General features: G+C 37.2%; 4 protein-coding genes across 4 annotated transcripts; 3 read left to right on the forward strand and 1 right to left on the reverse strand.

Annotated features, from left to right (window-relative positions):
- Positions 1–863: 863 nt before the first annotated feature.
- On the forward strand, positions 864–4847 carry LOC144659249 (uncharacterized). Its single transcript, XM_078519677.1, has 8 exons — positions 864–1032; positions 1411–1547; positions 1658–1826; positions 2037–3085; positions 3320–3406; positions 3863–4052; positions 4388–4770; positions 4818–4847. Exons 2-8 carry the CDS (start codon positions 1413–1415, stop codon positions 4845–4847), a joined length of 2043 nt encoding a protein of 680 aa, XP_078375803.1. The 5' UTR covers positions 864–1032; positions 1411–1412.
- Positions 4838–9153, forward strand: LOC144661467 (uncharacterized). The gene is made up of 5 exons (XM_078522242.1): positions 4838–4912; positions 5317–5463; positions 6169–6342; positions 6708–7254; positions 7719–9153. Exons 1-5 carry the CDS (start codon positions 4849–4851, stop codon positions 8209–8211), a joined length of 1425 nt encoding a protein of 474 aa, XP_078378368.1. The 5' UTR covers positions 4838–4848; the 3' UTR covers positions 8212–9153.
- Positions 9154–9164: 11 nt separating this feature from the next.
- Positions 9165–13158, reverse strand: LOC144659250 (exonuclease 1-like). The gene is made up of 9 exons (XM_078519678.1): positions 12804–13158; positions 12517–12636; positions 12262–12385; positions 12032–12169; positions 11522–11737; positions 10933–11102; positions 10526–10622; positions 10369–10411; positions 9165–10072 (listed from the first exon to the last, which is right to left on the reverse strand). Exons 1-9 carry the CDS (start codon positions 12962–12964, stop codon positions 9165–9167), a joined length of 1977 nt encoding a protein of 658 aa, XP_078375804.1. The 5' UTR covers positions 12965–13158.
- A 10-nt stretch (positions 13159–13168) lies between these two features.
- On the forward strand, positions 13169–19564 carry LOC144659251 (adenylate cyclase type 5-like). The gene is made up of 3 exons (XM_078519679.1): positions 13169–14442; positions 17999–18148; positions 19406–19564. The coding sequence occupies exons 1-3, from the start codon at positions 13477–13479 to the stop codon at positions 19562–19564; spliced, it is 1275 nt and encodes a 424-aa protein (XP_078375805.1). The 5' UTR covers positions 13169–13476.
- The last annotated feature ends 727 nt before the right edge of the window (positions 19565–20291 follow it).

Here is a 20291-nt window from a genome sequence, read left to right on the forward strand (position 1 = left end):
AATCACTTTCAGTTTACTGCTGACAGTGAGTAAAATTTATCGACAAAACGTTTTTTCAGGACGTTCGATTAGTAACGTTTAGTAATAGTGGCATGGTCAGTTTATTTCATTCTTATCTGTGCCAGTAATAAAGAAGCTTGGACGTTTACTTTCTCTGTGAAACCAATCATTTCTCGCAGGTGTTACAGGATAAACAAACCTTTTCGCCACTTGATCAAAAACAAGGAAGAACCAAAGGCCGCAAGCGTGTTTGTGATTGATATTCGGGCGAAATCTGTTGCTATGCAGTCCCAAAATCCATCGGCTGAGAGCAGCCAACACACGTGTTTACTTTATTTTATAACATATAATAATAATATATTCATTTCGCCTCCCTCGTTTATCTGTTGTTTTCTGAAGGACGAAAACTGCAAATCAAGTATAAAGAGATAATTCTCTTTGCGGCGTTTTCGTGACTTCATCGATTGTGTCTCTTTGATGATTTTCCATTTTGAACTTTTGACTTCTTTTGCCTTTTTGTTTGGTATTATTACTTGCACATAGTCGTTTGCTATTTCATGTGTAATATCAACCGCTATTACATGTATAGTTTTTTATAAAAGACTTTTGATTTACATCCGGCTACCAAGCAAAAGAGATCAGGATATTTAAAGTAAAGCTAGAAAGCATAAAGAGCATTGTATTTTCTGTGTTTACCAAAGTACTTCCAACCCTCTTCCAACCCTGTTTAGATCGAACAAAATTCATCCAATCAGAGACGCCTTCGAAAAAGGCGGCTGGTCACGTGGACAAACAAGTCCTCTCTCAGACCCTCTCGTCCTTTTCGTTCGACGAAGGTGCAGTTTTATATCAGAGGAGGTTGGACACGGCCCGGGTTGCATTATGGTAGCGGTAATTAACCAATCAGAGAGCGTGTATTATTTCACAAGTTTTTTCGGAAGGTTTCGTCGCTCGAGAGGTATACGTTGTTTCTGTCCTTTTTTTATCAAGATGAACGTGTTTGAAATCCCAGTCAAGTGAACAGAGAAAAAGGTAAGGAAGAAATGATTCAATTTATTATGTTTCTTGACCATTTTGGTGAATGCTTTCGGTAAGATCGGCCTCGATTGAAGGTGGTCTTAAAATGGCGGGTTGCATTAGCGAATTACGGTGTGCACAATCAATCATGATTCTGCTCCAATTCGAACTCATCTCAAATCAGGGGAAACGAACTTTTATACTCTTGAATAGCTATAGTTTGATTTTATAACATCGCACCCCATCGCACCTCTTACCGTTTTCTTGTTATGTTCGTTTAAAGTTTGGGGGTTTTTGGCGGTAAATCAAAGGGACTCAAAACAAAACAAAACGGTTGTGCATGATTGTTTTCCTTGCATTTAAGTCCTTTAAACCGCCCTATTTTCCTTGCAGTTATGTCTAAACGTAGTGAAAAGCGAAGACACGGCGGTCCAACTGGCAACACACCAGGGAAACCGAAGTCAAAGACCTCAAGAGGCAATGAGAGCACCGGATCCTCTAGAAAATCATTGTTTAATTTCGCGCCTCCGGTAAGTTTTAATGTGGATAAGAATTTCAATCGTTGAATTTTTTTTAAAAAAATCTTAATAGTGAAAAGAGGTTGTGCATATCACAAAATATCTCGTTTTCTTTCATTTAGGAAACCACTAAAAAAGCTGCTGATTGGTCTAGAGAGGAAATTGTTGCCCTGATACAATATGTTGCTTTGTACACTGAAGAAAAAAAATGGCCCACAACTAAGCAGTCAGATTTCTGGGAGGCTTGTGCTACAGCAATTTCCGAGAATACTGGAAAAGCTGTAAGATCTGGTGAGTACTGATTTGTCCAACATATTTTTATTTCCAACATATTTTTTATTTCCACTGGGCTGTGCTCACGGAGAGTCCTCTATGAACTTGTTAAATATTGTTTATATTACTTTTCATTAGTTTTGCTTTTTATTATATTGTGGTAACAACATGCTGCTGGGTGATATTGTGTGCTCTCTTGATAAACAATTTTTTTTTTTTTTTTAACAGCACAAGCCTGTCGTACTAAAGTCCTCAAGAAGCTTAGAATTGAATTTGAAAATATTGATGACGCAGAGGCTGCATATGGGATAACATATTACAATGACGTGTCATCACAGGTTAATGATGAAGAAAGTGTGTTGCCTGGGGAAGTGATGCAGTATGTTACTAAAAACTTTGGCAAATTATCTAAAGTTCAAAGAATGGAGCTAGTTACTTGCCAATTGCGAATGTTGATTGAAATGGACTTCAGCAAAGATTTGATGTATTTTGTGCCACGTGACTTGCTGCCATTGTTGCTCTCTGGGATGAGGCACCTTCATCAAAAGGAGAAGGACAATGTAATTTACCATCTCTGCAAATGTCTTGGCGAAATGAGACAGGATGGGTCTTCCGCAAGGCTCAATGTGGATGCAATGCCCTTTGGATTGCTTGCATACAACTGTAAATTTTTTGCAAGTGATGATGCAAGCAACCTAAGGGCTTCAGAGGACTATAAGAAATGGATGGAATCCATGTATAGTTACTTTGGAAACACTTGGGCCAGCTTGTTTTTGGGACCCATGTGGTCTTATGATGAAGGTGAAGGAGGAACAGCAGGTTTGCCATCTGCAGACATTCTTACCGAGGCTTTTGTAAATGCATTTGGTGAATTGGCCATACCAGAAGTCAACTCTGATCATCCATTAGCTCTTAGTCCTGTTGGTGTTCCTTCTGCTTCAGCCGCTGATTCACCTTCTACAAACCCTGTTGGTAATGGTGCTGTTTCTCCAGCTGAAAAACAACCTTCTCCTAGATCTCCAACTACTAGTGCTGCCCCTGCCTGTGGTGTTGTAACTTCTACTCCTTGTTCCAGTTCCATTGCCGTGTCTCCTGGAGAAAATGAAGATCAGAGTGGACACATGCATAATGTATCCACATTGTGGAGTGGGCTTAGTCAAAGCGAAAGAGAAGAACTTGCAGAATCTGAGGTCCACCCTCGAGATATTGCTGCCATGCACCAGGTCACTCCCTCTGGTTCCAGATCACAACGATCATATGAGCGCAAAACTATGAATGTAAGCTTTTATGTTAAATTTGTATAGGTATAGTTACAGGTTTTTGTGTAGCTTAAATTACATTGCACATACAAGTTTATAAATTTTTCATTGACGTTAGTCAATGATTTACAATTTTAATAGAGGAAAAAGTTGTGTAATTTACATACAAATACTTCAATGCTAGAAGGCTGAGGGTCAGTCACTTTTTATTAAAACAGAAATGATAAATTTAATGTTATTTTTATTTTATAGGCCAAAGTTAATGTTGCCGGTCCCAGTGCCAGAACTATCAGGAGGCATATTGAAAGTAGTGGCTTCACACGTGACAGTAAAATACAGGTGGGAATTATTGCATGGCTATAAAACAGGGAGTTTAATTTCATTTTCCAGACCTGGAAAGTCATGGAATTTTAGTGTGGGCCATGAATAGTCATGGGAAATTATATTGTTTGTGCCCAAAAAATGGCAATTGTTTGAAAAAAGGTACAATAAAAAAATTCTGGATAATTTTTAAAATCTTTCAAGATAAAGTTTATGTTTTTGAAAACTTTGAAAGTAATGTAAATGGTCATGAAAAGCAATGAAGTTTTAAAAGTTCAAGAGTACAAACCCAGTTATTGTACATTTAAATAATGATCTAACACCTAGTATGCATCATGGCAATTTTGATATTTCTTCAATTATTTTGTCATTTGAAATTTTATTTCTATTTTTAGTAATTGTTATTTTTTTAATAATTATTGAAGTAGATCCTTTTTGCTTTAAAAAGTAATTTTGAGGTTTCAACTTGGTTAGGTTGAGGCATTGAAGAAACTGAAAGAGTCATACCCAGATAGACGGTGGTACATAAAAGCAGATGCCACAGACTTGAAAGCTGGTTTGCGGGAGTCGATGAGGGGAGAGTGGTCTGGGGATTGTGATCTTGGCGATGGAAAACTTCAACAAATGAAAGACGACTACGACCAGCGTGTGAGACAAGTGAGAGGTACAGTTTAACATTTTCATTCACATTATAGCCTCTATTAATTAATTCCTTAAAGTTTTGCAGAAAATTGTTATTTTGGCAAACTTGAGCATACACATGACCCATTGTCTTCAGCCAATAATTTGTCATCTTAAAAACTGACAGCAAGGCTGCAAGATGACTAGTTTTTGATGTACATACAGTTATTTTATTACAAAGTAAAAAGTGTCATTTTGATCCTATCATTATGTGATATCATATACAGGTAATTTTCTTTAGATCAACCAACAGCCTTGTGAAAGAAATTGCCTTTGTTAAACTGTTATGCTGATTTAAAATGATAAAATTCTTGCTAGGTATTGGACTGAAGGAAAGGAATGTCGACATTGTCATCCTTCAAGACCTTCAACACCTTGTTTCAGAACTTGATGCAGAGAAAGCATTTCTCCGAGATGGGTGTCAACAGGCCAAAGAGACCTACGAAGCCAAAAGGAAACAGCACAACGCTGGAGAACAAAGTCTGTTTGCCTTGGCATGGGAGGTGGACGGGTTTGAAAAGCTGATTCAGATGCAAGATGATATTATTTCAACTATTCGCACCATTGAGCAAATGATAGCTAGTCCTAGAAGAGGAAATGTTCCAAAGAAATTGACGGAACTGAGGAAGGTCCTCGAAGAGTATGTCAAGGGAGTTGCTATGAAGAAACGTGAAGCAGCTTCTCACATTCTTGTGTTTATGGTGAGCGACGAGCAGCGTGCATCAAAGCCTTATGCTATTCCCATTAGATCTCTACCATACCGAAGCATCACAGATGACATGGTAAGAAAGTTACGGGATGAAATCAGAGATGCCATGCATGAACTTGGGATGCTTGCTGTAGGTAAGAAATTTGGTTTCCATACATCTAGATGGCATTTCAAATTTTCCTGACACCTTTTTATAGCTTTTTCCAAAATATATTTTTTCAATGCTAGATCATCCGCCATGTTTACAGTGCATCAAGTAGATATTCTAAATTGCTTTTACCAGTATTTTTTTTTGCTTCAACTGCAAAACATAGGAGGGTTTGGAAGTAAAACCTTTATATTCATAATTGTTATGCTTAGTAGCAATTTATAAAAATCCTCTATGAGCTGCCCTTCAGAATAATAGATACGAAATGATGCAGACAATTGTTATGTTATTATGTTGTGGCAAAACAAAAGATTAAAATAAGTTCCTTAATTTAAAAGAATAAAAAATTTAATAAGGCATTGTGCTTATGTTGTATGTTTTGCCTTAAAGGGTTTTCAACAGACGGAGAATTTAGTTCTCTAAGAACTAAGGGAAGTAACAGGCCTATATCTGTTATCCAGCTGATGATGGATTCAAGAAAACTAGCGAAGTCAACATCAGTCCGAAGTATCAAACAGTTCTTGACGCCAATCAAAAGTAAGCACATTGTTGTATCACTGAGTTACCTTATGTGCATCTTCTATTTCAAGTGAAGAGAAAAAATGTTTTCCAAATTGAAAATGGGCTGATCACCTTGAACTACAGTGTATGTATAGGTGGCACTCACAGACTGGCTAACAATGCCCAAAGATGGCTGTAAACTTTGTTTCTTGTGTATCTCAATTTTTCTCAAGACTGTTGACAGAAACTTTTCCTAGAAACAGTTTCTACCATATGATGTCATGTGAGGTTCTTACATAAAGGGTAATTAACACAAATTTAGGCTAATTAGGTTCTTAATAGGTTCTTAAATTCTAAAGAAAAAATTATTATGTTAAAATAATAGATATTTCAGTGGTATTCTGTCTATTCCTTGTATAACATTTGCATTACATTTCATCTTGGGTAATAAGGCTTCTCATTAGGTTACATATCTCCATGGAGGATCCAGAAGATATGTTGACTTATCATATTTTCCCAGAAGTAAACATTTATAATCAATTTCAGAAAATAAGAACCTGTAGTAAATTTTAGGCTGAATAGGTTCCTTTAAAAATGGTATCTAATTTGCCAATTGTAGCCTAATAGGTTCTTAAATTAATGTTAGGTTCTTACTTGCAGGTTTTTTACTGTGTTACAAATATTGTATATGATTCAGTGAAAGTAAATATTGATTTGTCCCTCCATCTATTGTTCCTTCAGGGGCAGATGGCGCTATAGTGGCTGCTTCACCCCATGATGCCATACCACAGGAAGACCTACAATTCTTGTATGAATTGATGTACATTGGTGAAACTGTTCCCTTCCCCAAAGCAATCCGCCTGTTGAGGAGAAAACATTTTCCTTTCTTCTATGATCCACATACATGGGTGACTGGTTAGTACAATGCAATGTTTAATGAAATGTGGTATCTACGTCTATAATGCATTAATATTTTCCTTATGGTAGGCTACAGAAAATCATACTTGATCATTTTATGCATGTTTTGTATATCAACTTTAGTTGTTGAGTGTCTCAAACAGCATGGTTGAATTGGTCACTATAACATTTTAACTTTTGATCTAATGCTACAGGATAGAAAACTGCATGTTATCACCACAGCTTATCACCCTACTTTTATTTGTCTTTAAAATGTTTTTGCAGCTTGCATGCTCATGCATGATGTAGTGTGACATTGTAACATAAACCACAAGCATATACGTCTTCAAAAATTGTCATCATTTCTTTGTTGATTTATGCAGGTCAAGATGAGACACAAAATGACTGCCTTAAATCTCTAATGGCCACATACTTGTACCGCCAGATGGTTGATAAATATACCAAGGAAGGAGTGAACTTCAAAGATCATCTCTACATCCCAGAAATAGATCCCAGAACAAATGAGTATTTTCACGAACGTGAGGACCACAACCATGTTTTGAAAAGAATCACTAATTGCACAAGGAATGGGGATGTGCCTGATGTTGACGTAAGAGCATTTGTTGAAGCCCTTCACGACCCAAACACTGGTCTTACATACACTGCCTTGACAGGACAACACAAGCAGTCTGTTCCAGATTGTGAGCGGATGTTCTCACGTGGTGTCATTGAGTTTATGGAGAGAAATGGGCACACAAGCACTGCTCGTTTTGTGCGTGTGGTACACAATTGGCACAAGGCCAGTGATGGACGTGGCTTGACTGAGGAGACCCGGAAGCAGTACAATTTAGAAATGCTTGATTACCTTCTAGAGGACTGGATGCCTTGGTATGAATCAAACAGGGACTATTCTACCATGGATGTTAATAGGTATGCATTATTTAAACTTGTGATGTTTTGTTTGAAAAGAAATGTCTTTTTTTTTATCTTTGCTCTGGAAGTGATTTATCATCTAGCATCATATAATTTCTTATTATTTCCAGACTTGTCATCTGATGGTACAATGATTTTACATAATACATGAAGTGATCTGTTATTTCATATTCAGGGCATGATTTATCAATGCAAGGAACTTAAAAATTTCAGGAGTAAAAAAATTGATTTTTATTAGATGGCAGCGGGCAAGCTAAAAGCCAGGATGGATGGGATGGATGAGTCCTTTTTAGTAGCCCCAATAAATTCCCGACCAGAAAAGGCACTAGCCCCAGACTAGTAGATACTAACTTAATTGCACATTGAATTTGGCGGTTCTTTGTTATTTTTAAGATGCGAACCTGCTAATTTGTGGATAAATACTGATTTCTTAGTACTGTAATTTTTCTTTTATTATTTAGACCAATCAAGAAGATTAAAGGAATGACAAGAGAGGTAATTGTTGCTCTCGTGGCAAATATTGAGAGTTTGGAGCTGCGAAGAAGTGAATGCCAGACAAGAGGTTTGCCCCCTGAGCACCCAAGAGCATCAGCTACCGATGATTTAGAAGCATACTTTGCAGTACTTCATCATCTCTTGGGTGCTATCTTTGACCATAAAACGTACGAAGAAAACTGCCCAAAGATAGTTCAGGAATTTGTGAAGAAGGCAGATCCTGATTTGCCTTTCTTTCACTGGACTGGTGTAAATGAACGATTTCATGTTGGCCCCATGTCTTCATTTAATGTTCCGTCTGACAGTGGAATGGAAAGGTTAGACATGGTCCTCATATCACGTCGTGGAGACCCAGGGGTGTTTAATTCCCGCAGGGCATCATTACTACAAAAGGGTGCTCTTACATCACGAGCTACATTTCACTCAGAACCTGAAGGACTGCCACCTCTGGTGTTGTAATTCTACGGGGGGGGGAGAGGAGGCAAAACCTATCAATGGTTGTTTCAACCTGTAAAAGTTTTTTAATTATCTTTTTTTCTGAAACCAAAAGTTAGGCTTGTGTTATTGGTGCTTATATGGTTTAATAGCATAACCCACAGACTGTCTATTAGGTAATCACACCATCCAATTTGCTACACAGGTGCCACCTACAAGTATAGTTCGATTGCTAGCTCTCGGAGTGCAGCCTCATTTTTCTATCATAACCTTCAAAATTTCATTCTGATTTTTGGGTGTAATAGAGTGGTCGATGAGTTATGCTTAAACAGTAAGACGGTTGACTCTCAGTTTCTATAGATTCTGTTTTCTGGGGGAGGGTGAAGCCCTAAGCCACTTATCAGCTATCAACTTGTGCTTGCAATCAAATTGTTAATTAGAGGGCCAAACTGTTTAAAAGTTGGAGTTTCATCGAATTACCATGAGGTTACTCGAAGAGCCTTTGATCTTTCACCTTCAAGGGAAGGTACTGGGACATTGGTTTCAGAAATTGTGTAGATTAAGGAATCAAGGTAAAAATGCAGTATTTGACTGAGAGACTTTAATTAAGTTGCAGTGTTTTCCAAAACAGTTTTCAAGAAATAAGGGTAACACTGGCATATGCATAAATTACAAAATTCAGAATAACAATAATGTTTCGATGAATTCATTTTTAATTTCTGAACAAAACTATAACATGTAGAGTATTAACTGAACCTCCAATAGTGAGTTCATACAAATAGGAGTAATGCTGATTTAAATATTCTTCAAGTACATGTTTGTCACAAATCAAATTTTCCACTTCTTGTACTACCATTATATGATTATAAATTTGATAAATACATGTAGCATTATTTTTTTCAGCATGCTCAATTACATGTGAATTGTATGGGTACTGTTCTAATAAAATGCATTGGCTTTACTATATGCTGGACAGTCTATTTTACTCGCATTGCTTTGTACACTACGTAGGGATGCCATCTTCCCACCCTTGTTATTAGTAACTTCATGTAAAACCCTATCCTTAGCCACTTGACAGAAAATGTAATATCTCCAATTTCAACTCTTGTTATTGCATTGTCATTTAATAGAGGGTGGATAAACTTTGTCAATTCTCTTGCAATGTATCCAACATGGCAACGACCATTGCCATAATCGATCTGAACTGATATTGCATCGGCATCTCTTTCATTTTGAGGCTCTGGCTCAAGATGGGCAGTAACCTCTTCATTCTCTTCATACATTCGGAGATTGGCTCTTGTTAGATGGGTTTGACTTTGATTAGTGTGGGCCACTCCCATAACCTTGAATGGCAGGGTATGAAAAATAGGGGCGTCATCATCGTCATTGTCATCGTCATCATCATCAGTTTCATTGTCACTTATATCATCCCCAAGGTTGATATCTCCAATACTTGTGTCAGACATATCATCAGACATGTCAGTCTCAGAAATACATGAAATGACACTGCTCCCCTCTGAAAAGCTGTCTACATCATCAGGCAATTCTAGAAGAAGTTCCCATTTCCAAAGCACAGTATATTCAGCCCCATCTATAGAAATTTGGCAGTGAGAACGACATGTCCCTTCACAAGGAAGTTTTTGGCAGTGCAGATTGTTGAAATCTTCTTGATTTACTAAGCCATTCAATGTTTTCCCATCTATTTCTATGGACAGTTTAACAAAATGTATGGATAAAACTGGAAAACATGGCACAGTCCATTCCAGTTCATCTCCAACACTTGTTATATGGAACTTGATGCTTTTATGCCGAGTTTGCGCAGACAGTGAACAATTCTGACTTTCATCTGTTGCTGGTAAATACTCTGGGTCATCGGATTCATTATCTGGAAATCAGAAAAAGCCTGTTAATTTTCCAAATATTAACCAAGAAGCTTAGCACATAAGTCATTTGTAGTGGAGAAAAAACTCAGAATATACAAATAGAATTGTAATCAAGATTCAACATGGCATTTTTATCAGGTGAAACTTGGTGCTTCGTTCACCTTTAAGTTCGCTAATGTAAAGTAAGCTTGACATAAAATGACTTGACTTGAAATATATCTCAAAAAAAGTTTCCATTTCAAAAACCTGAGCATATACATTGCTTTGAGAGATCATAATAAGTAATGTTTTGACTTACCACTTGGAGCCGTGGAGCTTTTCTCTGACCAGATGCTATTAGCCTATTGAATTAAATAATGACAACTGTCAGTTACTATCTGAAACTCAAAGTCATCAACACAAACAACAACGAAAATATCAAAAGTACAGGTGAAATGGTTTCACTTGGTTCATACCTGAAAATCAGTAACTGAATAGTTGTTGATTTTCAGCCCAGTGTCTCTGTTTATGTTGCCAATGCAGAATTCCAGAACATTGTCTCCTTGCACCTGGCTAAGAACAGTCAAGGGTGACAGCAAACAATATACAGTAAATTCTATAAAAGTAGGGTCACTTGTCCGTTAACATTTGTAGTCCCATAAATTATCCTTACCTCCTTCATAGAATGAACCCCCCCCCCCCTACATCTTAGCAAAGCTCAATAGAGCCATATACATTTTCTAAGGGTTTGTCCTTTTTGACCAATCCCAAGAATATTCCTGTCCCTTCTGCAGATGGAAAATGTTTAAATTAGTGGGAGGTGTTATGGGAGTTTGCTGTAGCATGAATTTACGATAATCATCAAATAACAATCAAAGGATACATGCTAAAGTCTGATTTTTCTGGCAAAGGTTCCAGACAAACTTCCTTTCTTGTGGCTGGATCAAAAGTTGACTGGTGTTTGAATGTCATTTCAGCATCGACAAACTTCTCAACATAACCTTCTGGCACAGTCACTCTTACCCCAATCAGCCTGCTAATTGAGGGAATGGCCTGTAGAAAAGCAAAGTTATGGTAAAGCTGGATAAGGCGGCTGTCAAGCCAAGAGGCCAGAGTTTATCCTGGTGTCTATAGCATAATACAACTCTAGAGGAGTATTTATACTCTCCCCTGGATGGAGCGTCAGTCCATCGCAGGATTACCCCCCAGCAGTAAATTCACTGGTACCGATTTATACACGTGGGTGGGGCATAATGAGAGTTAAGGGTCTCGCCTAAGAACACGACACAGTGCCACAGCCAGGTATCAAAGCCCGGACCGCTTGATCTGGAGTCAAGATCAGAGCACTAGCCTCCACACCTCCCACAAAGAAAAGAAACAGTCACTAGATAACTCTATTAGATGACAAATGGCGAATTGAAGTCAGTTACTTTCATCTATCAATAGATTGAAAAATATGTACTATAAAATACCTCCAATATGTTCAAATTCATGTGTGCCACCTTTCTCATAAATGACAAAGCTCTTTTGATTCCAATTCCAGGAATGGAATCAAGGTAGTCGCATCCACTTAAAATGCACAGCTGTCGAAAATGTTCAAACGTGTAGTTTTCAAAAGCGAGGAATTTGTTCAAGTCCTCCTTCTTAATGAGTTTACAATTCCCTTGCAAGTCAAGCTTGAATAACACCTGCAAGAATTTTATTTTAAAGTGCATTAAAAGCAGATTTAGGATTTAGGTCCAAGTTTCTAGTTTTCTAAAATGCATCATCATCATTATTACTATTGTATGAAAAACAGATCACAATATATACATTATGTTTGTATTTGTATGAAATTAAAATTAAAAATAAATATTTGACTTGAAAGCAACAAGGCTTAATTTTGAAGTCGACATTATTTGTGGGCATAATTTGATTCATTGCTCAGAGAATAAAGGCATAACTTGAATTATAAATAAGAATGTCAACAACTGAAATTTTACCTGGGAGCATCCAAATGCCAAGAGATCCGAATCTTCAGTAACAACAGCATCGATGTGGCTGTTTTTGCACAAGAGTGCCAGCTCAGCATCTGCCTCGAATGGGGCCACTACATAGTCGATATTTTTCTCTCGAAGAACCTCCAAACAAGCAAATAATCAGATCAATTTTGTAAACTTTGCTGGAAATGACCCACAACCATACACTAAATAATCTTAGTAACTTCCATTACCTTGATAAATTCATGAGTCATCTGCCAAGTAGTTTTCACACCTTGCTGAAAGTGCTTGACTGCTTCGGTGCGATTTCCATTTTCCCAAAGTTGAATTCCTTTCTGTACGTTGGAATTTCGGAGGCTGAAAAATGAAATTTAGTCTAGTTTAGGTTTACAAGAAAAAATATTACTTTAACTCGATATCAGAGGAATATACAAAGGCGACAGCACGCAACTTAAAACACAAACACATCAAGTGAGAAAATTTCACACCTAGCACGACTTTCGTGCACGGATTTCTTCGCTTCGAGGTTCTTTCCGTCGAACACCATTACCGGTTTTATGCCATGGTTTTGAAGCATGGAAATGACTTCAAGTGAATAGTTCAAGTATCTACCGAAGAAAAAAAGCGAGGATTAGAATTATTGAAGTAAAGAACCTTTTTTCTAAAGTTGAATCTATCACTTCTTCGAACGCATGACTCAAAACAACTGCATTTCACTTCGACTTCGACATAAATAAAAAGGTCACGACTACGAAATCAACAAAAAAATACTTACTCGGTTGTTTGAACACCAAGACAGAGCTTCTCTGCGCAACTGTACGCTCCTTTGTACAGTAGACAAGACACATCCAAACCGAGAGTACGACCACGGAATTCTGAAATGTGCGATGCGATCGCTACTGACTTCATTAAACCAAGAAGGCCTTTGATACCCATCGCGAATGAAAGTTTTAGATTAATAATCAATAATTTTGAAAGATACTACCGATTGACGGCCCTGTTACAGCGATTCAATGAACGGAATACGCAAAAGTACTAGTCACGGAGCTCTTCACGGTGTGACGGTTTCAGTCAAATGAGCAAAATTTAATATTTGACCCATAATGCAACCCGGTCCGTGTCCAACCTCCTCTGGTTTTATATCATAACATGTGAATTTTGTTGCTCTAAAAATACCCAGAGGCACAGATGCGGTGTTAAGACGAAACACAGTTTCTTTTGATGCATCCTGTGAAAGATACTATTTTTCTGTTACACCAGAGCGCGTATAATGGCGGACGGTTGTTCTCTTGTTTTGGTGCCCCGTGAACCCGATGAGTTTTAGTCGGTTGCTACGGCCCTCAGTAATTTTTCAGGCCTAGTGTCAAAAGAATTTTCATGAAAGGGGCCACATTAGCTTTCCGTGAAAGCCAAACTTGGCCCCTAAATTTATTATTCAGTCGTTGAACATGTCAGCTCAGTCTGACTCTACTGCTTTCAACAGAAGGTCTTCAACACCATCAAGAAGAGCTTGGGAGGAAACAGAAGGGAAACCACAAACAAGCGCTTCACAGAGCGACCTAAACAAGAATGTGACGGATAAAAATAAGCCTGCGTCTCCGAAAAGAACTGCAAGTGAAGGACAGAAGACTTTGACCAGCATGGAAAGCAATGGATCGGCCGAAGTTCGACTTAAGTCTGTGGAAGTTGGTGTTGAAGAAAACGCCAACATTAGGACGAGCAAAAATGAAATTTCTCAGAAGGACAACGTAACGAACGGATTTCCAGATGTTAACGTTAAAAATGGAAAACAATTTGATTTAAAAGATCCCGAAGCGTTGAAAGGTGATCATATATGCGAGGATTCCTGTTGTGGCGACTGGACGTTATTTACGCGGGTTTTCAAGTCCAAGCGATTCGAATCGGAAAAGCTCGAGGGCCTGTATCAGCGTTACGTGTTTCGTTTGAACCAAAAGTTTATGAGCTGGCTCATTGGTTTGCTACTTATTTTAACTTTTATTCTGATAGGATTGCAGTTCGGTATGGAAAATAAAATGCCGGCAAAAACTAATGCCGAAGGCATTACTCTGTGTATTTTCGCCGTTGCGTACATCCTGCTTGCTTTGATTGTGAACAGAAGTGGTTCATCTCAGAGCCATTTGAACTGGGTTTCGTACATTTTACTTGCCATCTTTTGTGGATTTGTGCTGGCTGCGGTTGTCTGTCCACCATGGCAGTATGCAAATCCTAGCCATATCAAAAGCCTTTATTCACCATCTGATGGCGTATGGCTAACAGCTTTCTTCGTTTACATGACATACACCATGTTACCAGTAAGGATGAGAATTGCAGTTTTTGGAGGTTGCCTTCTTCCTGCTATTCATCTAATATCAAGCGCAGCCATGAATAACAGTGATACGAATCTTACGAGACTGGTAAGCATGTTTTTTAATTTGAATGTTTTTTTACTGTTTTTGTGTGTTGTTACAATGTATAGATCTGTGTTTCATGATGATTTTTGCAGTGTCGTGCATGCTAGCGGCTTCCCAACATGTCTCGTAGCGTAAATAATTTATAACCAGTGTTTACATTTTGAGAAAAACGTGATGCTCGAGCTTATGGCAAGTGTATTTTTAAAGAGCCTACTTAAAACTTTAAAGTTGTCTTTCTTGCAAAATTCTTGTTTCTTGTTACAATGTTTAGTAATATTCTTTGACTTATTTGTCTCGCGAATTAGGAAAAAATGGTGAATGGATTTCAGTTTATAGCATTGCTTATTTCAAATGCAGGTGGAATTGCGACGTATTTTAATTACAATAAACAGCTGGTTAAAATCGGGAAAAAACTTCGTTATTTCCTGTAGCACACGTCTTTCAAATCAGGTGAACAAGTAATTTCTAAAGGTCATTTGCTGTTACAGGACTAAAGATTGTGTACAACTCGGGTTCATGTTCAAGGTTACATTGTGATATTGGTCAGCATCATTGTGACATGCTTATTGGCTAAGAGTCAGTGAATGAGATGGGTATACCATGGAACGCAACAATAAGGTTGTTAAATCCTGCCATCCCAACAAAACGTTCCTATTATCCTGTCATTGCAGTTAATTTTATTGGTAAATCTTTGATCTTGTGTCACTTGCTAAAAGGAAAACAGATGGCAATTCAGTGGCTCGAAAGGTCTTCTGGACCATTCCCTGTCCAGGGTCCCCTTTAAGCGATGATTTCATGACAACATCGCTTATGCCACGAGGTGATGAATCGAATCTGTTGCCATCATGCAGTTGATTGCAACTACAGTCGAACCCCTATTAAGCGGCCACCCATTAAGCGGCCAGCCCCTATTAAGCGGCCAGTTACTAAAGACCCGAAAATATTGTCAGTAAAATACTGTAAATATAACCCCTTTTAAGCGGCGTTCTTCTATTGTTTTTACCTCTATTCAGCGGCCAATAAGAATGTAATATACAATATTTAAATTAATTTCCAACAATCTCAGACCGTGACGGCCGATAAAATCATTCAAACACAGGTTTATTGTCGTCTTCCTGTGATTCCGTTATTCCTTTTCACCTTATTTTGTATTGAAATAATGTTACCTTTTAAAAAGACCTCATGCTAATTTCTGACAAACCCCTATTAAGCGGCCAACCTCTATAAGTGGCCAGTTGCCATTTCCCCGAGGGTGGCCGCTTAATAGGGGTTCAACTGTAATTTTAAGTAAGTAACATAAAATGCAGATTTTCGAGGCAGAAATCAAGTTGAAGGTATCAGTCACCTTTTAGGACCGTCCACGCGGATCGCTCCAACAGTTTGAGTTAGAGGGTTTCGAGTTGTCAGGGTCAATTGAATATTTAATTTGCCAAGTTAATTATTGATAGGTTACTGATTTTTCAGCACTTCGGTATACAGTGCAGTGTAAATTTAACTTATCTCATCCGAAACTCTAATACGATCATATATTCTGTTTGTTGCTCTAGTCAATGGGCGATTCCAGAAAATATCCATACCATAGGGTCCAGGGGGGGGGGTTATTTGAACTGGAATTCTGAAGGCACAGGTGGATACTTACATTTGAAATTACAAAGACATGGGGGAGTTCCAGATCTTGGATTTCCAGAGGAGACAGAAAAAAGTGTTTCTTGAAAATGCTAATTTTGTGAACTACCAATTCGTAAATAAAGCAAGAACTGACGACCGGGTCACGGAAGCAGAATACAAGACGAGTATCAATCAATCAGGCATGTGTTTGCATTCATATACAAAAGAAAACCGGTAAAATGTGGGTTGTTCATCAAGTTATCGAAGTAAATTTTACCCAAATTTTGATCAAGGGAAACAAAATTTAGTTTAAGTTAGCTGGGGTTTTTTTATCGGAGTTCGTGTTAACGGAGTAAAAATGACTGAAAGGTGCGGTCAAATCCGAGGGAAATGGAAGTTAATTCTAGTTGGCAGGGTTTTCAAGATATCTGAGTTCGAGTTACCTGGGTTCTTCTTAATTACAATTGTTCAATAACAGCAAATCTATGAAAACTTTGTATTAGTTGCATCAACTGTATTTTAATTGTTGATTTTGTTTTGTTGTGAGTTGATTTTCAATTACCGTTAGTTGATTTTATTTTACCATGAGTTGATCTTTATTGCTGTGAGTGAATTTTCTTTTGCCACAAGTTGATTTTCGTTTGCCAATAAGTTGTTATGTTTTGCTGTGGGTTTATTTTAAGGTAGTATTCATAAGGGAATCGAGTAATAGAAATTTTAGTTGGACAAAAATCAACCGGAGGTATCATTTTGGTTCCAGGTAGATGGGCCTATAACCGGGAGGGCTTATAAGCGGGGGGGCTTATAACCGGAATTTTACAGTATTTTAGTATTCAGCACGCGCAGTTGCTCTCTTCTTCTACCCAATCTGCCTTTCAGTCTTGTCTTTTAGCTTTGATCCGGACAACGTTAACTGAAATAGCTGTATATATTTTTTTCAGAAAACTCTTTGCTGTCTTTGAGGTACTAGTTTTTCTAGAGCAAAGTACTTTGCATCAAACACCTGTATAGATTAGCAGTAGGATTCCTGCAGACTCTGTGGCAGCAAGTAAAAGCTGCAAATTAATTAAATTAGATTTTGAGACTTTCACAGCCCTGAACTGCATTTTAAAATGCCTTTCGAAAGAGATGTTTTTAAATTTGTTTTCTTTATTTTTTTAAGAAACGACTTGCGAGCAGTCTATCCAGCATCCCATCCATCTGGGGGAACGGGGGTGGATTTTTTCTGGAATAACCCATTTGGGCAAAGCGGTCATTTGTTGAATAATAACACTGGATATCTGTTTTTGGGTAGCAATGAATTTTTAATCATATACATGCATGAACGTCATGACAATTTGTTAAAAAATAAATATCAGTATCATAGCATATCTGTGCTGTACCAGAATACAATGTTCCACTTATCAGGCAGTAACATTTGCTGCCTGTAACATCACTTGTTTAATAATGCAAATTCAACAGGTAGGTATCAGTATGTCATTTGTTCAATCAGTGCATTTGTGATGAAAGAAAATAAATTGATAAGATGAAAACTACAATGTAGACTCGATGCCAGTATATCCTTCAATCTGTGAGTGCTATTTCCTTTTCTTAAAAGTGGAATTTTGACAGGCTATCTCATCACGTTTACATCTTAGTTTACATGCTTTGGGTTTGTTGTCAATTGGAGTGTTGAAAGTAATTTGCAAAACCCACATAATGTGTATGTGATATCTGTTATTGTCAGTTTGTTCTTCTCTTTTGTTGTGATTGGTTATTGTAATTGGTTTTGTTTTCATGACTCTTAATGTTAAAAGCTGCTCTGATCTATGAGTATCAACCTGGGCCAGCCAGCAGCAGTAGTCCTAGTGGCTTCATGTGGTCAGGAGTCAGGGGGTGGCTCCTCTGATCACTTTGATCAAAACAGACTCTGACCTTAATCTCTCAATTGCACATATTTTATTCTCCACAGCTTGTTGGCAATCTGTTTATATTCATATGTGCCAATATAACAGGCGTTTTTACAAAGTATCCAACAGAGATTTCTCAACGGCGAGCTTTTCTGGAAACTAGAAGATGCATAGAATCACGATTGACCATAATGAAAGAAAATCAGAACCAGGTACTGTATGGTATTTGACTTAAAAGAACCAAGGTGTCTTTACTTGTTTTAGTCCCCGTGACAGCATGAAATGGAGCAAAGTGCAATCGTCTCAATTTTGCATTTAAAGGAATCTACTATATGTTTATTTTTATCACTTTTTAATAATTTGTTGAATGCAGTGATGACTATACCTTCATCCCACCCCTAACAAACCTTTAGTTAGCTTTTGGGATGTGTAATGTATTTTTATGAGAACTTCTTCAGTGTATTGGGTAGAAACAGACAGTGAAGCAACATTCAAGTTTATATAGACATTTCATTTTATGAACTTTTACTTGTTTCTTGAACATTTGTGGGTGCTTTTATATACATAACTGTGCAAAAGTAATGCAAACAAAGTTCTTTGAAATTCATTCTTTTTTCTTGCAAATTCTCAAAGAAATTTCTTGGAATTATTGACACACGCTTCGTTGAAAATTCGAGACAGGGAAATTTGAAATAACGAATTTTGCAAGCTGCATATACCTTCGACATGTCGATAAACTAACATGAAGTGTGTTCCATCAAGTTCATAACAATTAAATAATTTAATAGCCGTGACAAAGTAAAGACACATTGCCAGGTGCAACTGAAAGTTGCTAAAACTTTAAAGTATACCACTGTAGAGGCTATAATTTTTATTTGCAACACAAACAAGTGCAAGTTAAACTTCTGAAAACACTTCAGCCTCTTTTGGTAATGAGCAAACTTTATTTATATCGCTATATAATTCAAGATAATGATTTGTCTCGAGTTTGAACATCACACCGGTACCGTGTAAAATAAATCCTACTTTGTTTGCAAAAAAATTGAGAAGGTAAAAATCTTTCACTGCCTCCATATCTACTCTTTGCTTTGATCTAGTGGCTCAAACAAATGATGAAACATACACCAGCACACGCTCACCATGTTTGACGGAGTCATTTTAACTAATGGTGTATAGAGTGTATATGTTTATAATTATGTGCGATCAAAAAGAAGAGTATAAACAGATGCTCTTGTTTTATTTTTACTTTATGCATTTTTTTTTTAAATAACTTTAAGTTAATTATTTTTTGCTACAATGTGAACATGTCGACTTCAAGAACTGTAGAAGCCACATTATGTAAAACATGTTCTAATTATCAAAGTTTTTCTGGAAAAGACAGTGCTGAAATATAGATTTGTGTCTCAAAATAAGCACAGCAACTGTAATAATGAAATAAATATTAATCCTTCTTGTCCTTTTAATTACAGGAACGCTTACTGCTGTCAGTTTTACCAAGACATGTTGCCATGGAAATGAAGGCACATATAGAAAATGACAGGATGGCGGAAACAATGCAGTTCCGCAAAATCTTCATTCAAAGACATGAGAATGTTAGGTTTGTACCTGTACAAAGTGAATCACAATAATAATAGAAGTTACAATCTAAAATATGGCTGAGCACATGCTAAGTACTGCGTGCTAAGCAGTGGACTGAAAACTTGAAATGTAGAGACTGCAGGAAAAATCAGAAGTAGAACTCAAGAAAACTCAAGAAGATTTATTCATGTTAAAAACAAAATGAATAATTTTAATAAGTGTTCGCGTACCAGTGTCAAATTAGAACATGTAGAGTAGGTTGGAGCTTATCTCAAATAATTAAATTCATGGAGACTGTTAATTTAACCAACTGGTGATATGCTTCAAATGCTTTAAATGATTGAAACGAATGATGCAAAATGCTTCCAATGATCAAAACGTGCATAAAAATGCCTTGCAGAAGCAATGAACGCAATTTGAATGATCAAAATACTTGTAAACCAAGCAAATTATGTCCTCCTCAACTGTGACAGAAGTAAGCAAAATTTAGTTCAAATTGCCACTGAGGTCTTGTTTTCTTGAAGTCAAATGCATTAAAAATTTGCTGTCAAGACAATTTTGTATAGTTTAAATGTAATGTGCATTTATGAACTGCAATAGCATTCAGTCAAGAAGTGGGCATATGCATTGTAGTGACAAAATAAAGGGGAAAACTGAAAACATGAAGTTTGCTTGTGCTTGCCAGGCGATAGCATGCACTCAGCCAAATCTGGAAGAAAATGGAATCCTTTCAGAACATGAATTCTTTTTTTTTTGTTTTCAAATTGAGTGTGTGGT

Source organism: Oculina patagonica, chromosome 7 (genome assembly GCF_052425735.1).
Source record: "Oculina patagonica isolate OP01 chromosome 7, crgOcupat, whole genome shotgun sequence".
Classification (NCBI taxonomy): Eukaryota; Metazoa; Cnidaria; class Anthozoa; order Scleractinia; family Oculinidae; genus Oculina; species Oculina patagonica.

Bases quoted from the DNA above. Each gene is read 5' to 3' on its own strand.
- LOC144659251 (XM_078519679.1), top strand. From the start codon at position 13,477: ATGTCAGCTCAGTCTGACTCTACTGCTTTCAACAGAAGGTCTTCAACA. The intron at 14,443-17,998 runs GTAAGCATGTTT...TATTCTCCACAG, and splicing joins ATACGAATCTTACGAGACTG to CTTGTTGGCAATCTGTTTAT. The intron at 18,149-19,405 runs GTACTGTATGGT...TTTTAATTACAG, and splicing joins TGAAAGAAAATCAGAACCAG to GAACGCTTACTGCTGTCAGT.
- LOC144659249 (XM_078519677.1), top strand. From the start codon at position 1,413: ATGTCTAAACGTAGTGAAAAGCGAAGACACGGCGGTCCAACTGGCAAC. The intron at 3,086-3,319 runs GTAAGCTTTTAT...TTTATTTTATAG, and splicing joins ATGAGCGCAAAACTATGAAT to GCCAAAGTTAATGTTGCCGG. The intron at 4,771-4,817 runs GTGAGCGACGAG...TATTCCCATTAG, and splicing joins CTCACATTCTTGTGTTTATG to ATCTCTACCATACCGAAGCA.
- LOC144661467 (XM_078522242.1), top strand. From the start codon at position 4,849: ATGGTAAGAAAGTTACGGGATGAAATCAGAGATGCCATGCATGAACTT. The intron at 5,464-6,168 runs GTAAGCACATTG...TTGTTCCTTCAG, and splicing joins GTTCTTGACGCCAATCAAAA to GGGCAGATGGCGCTATAGTG. The intron at 6,343-6,707 runs GTTAGTACAATG...TGATTTATGCAG, and splicing joins TCCACATACATGGGTGACTG to GTCAAGATGAGACACAAAAT.
- LOC144659250 (XM_078519678.1), bottom strand. From the start codon at position 12,964: ATGGGTATCAAAGGCCTTCTTGGTTTAATGAAGTCAGTAGCGATCGCA. The intron at 12,170-12,261 runs GTAATGGAAGTT...GCTTGTTTGGAG, and splicing joins TGACTCATGAATTTATCAAG to GTTCTTCGAGAGAAAAATAT. The intron at 11,738-12,031 runs GTAAAATTTCAG...AAATTCTTGCAG, and splicing joins TGGCATTTGGATGCTCCCAG to GTGTTATTCAAGCTTGACTT.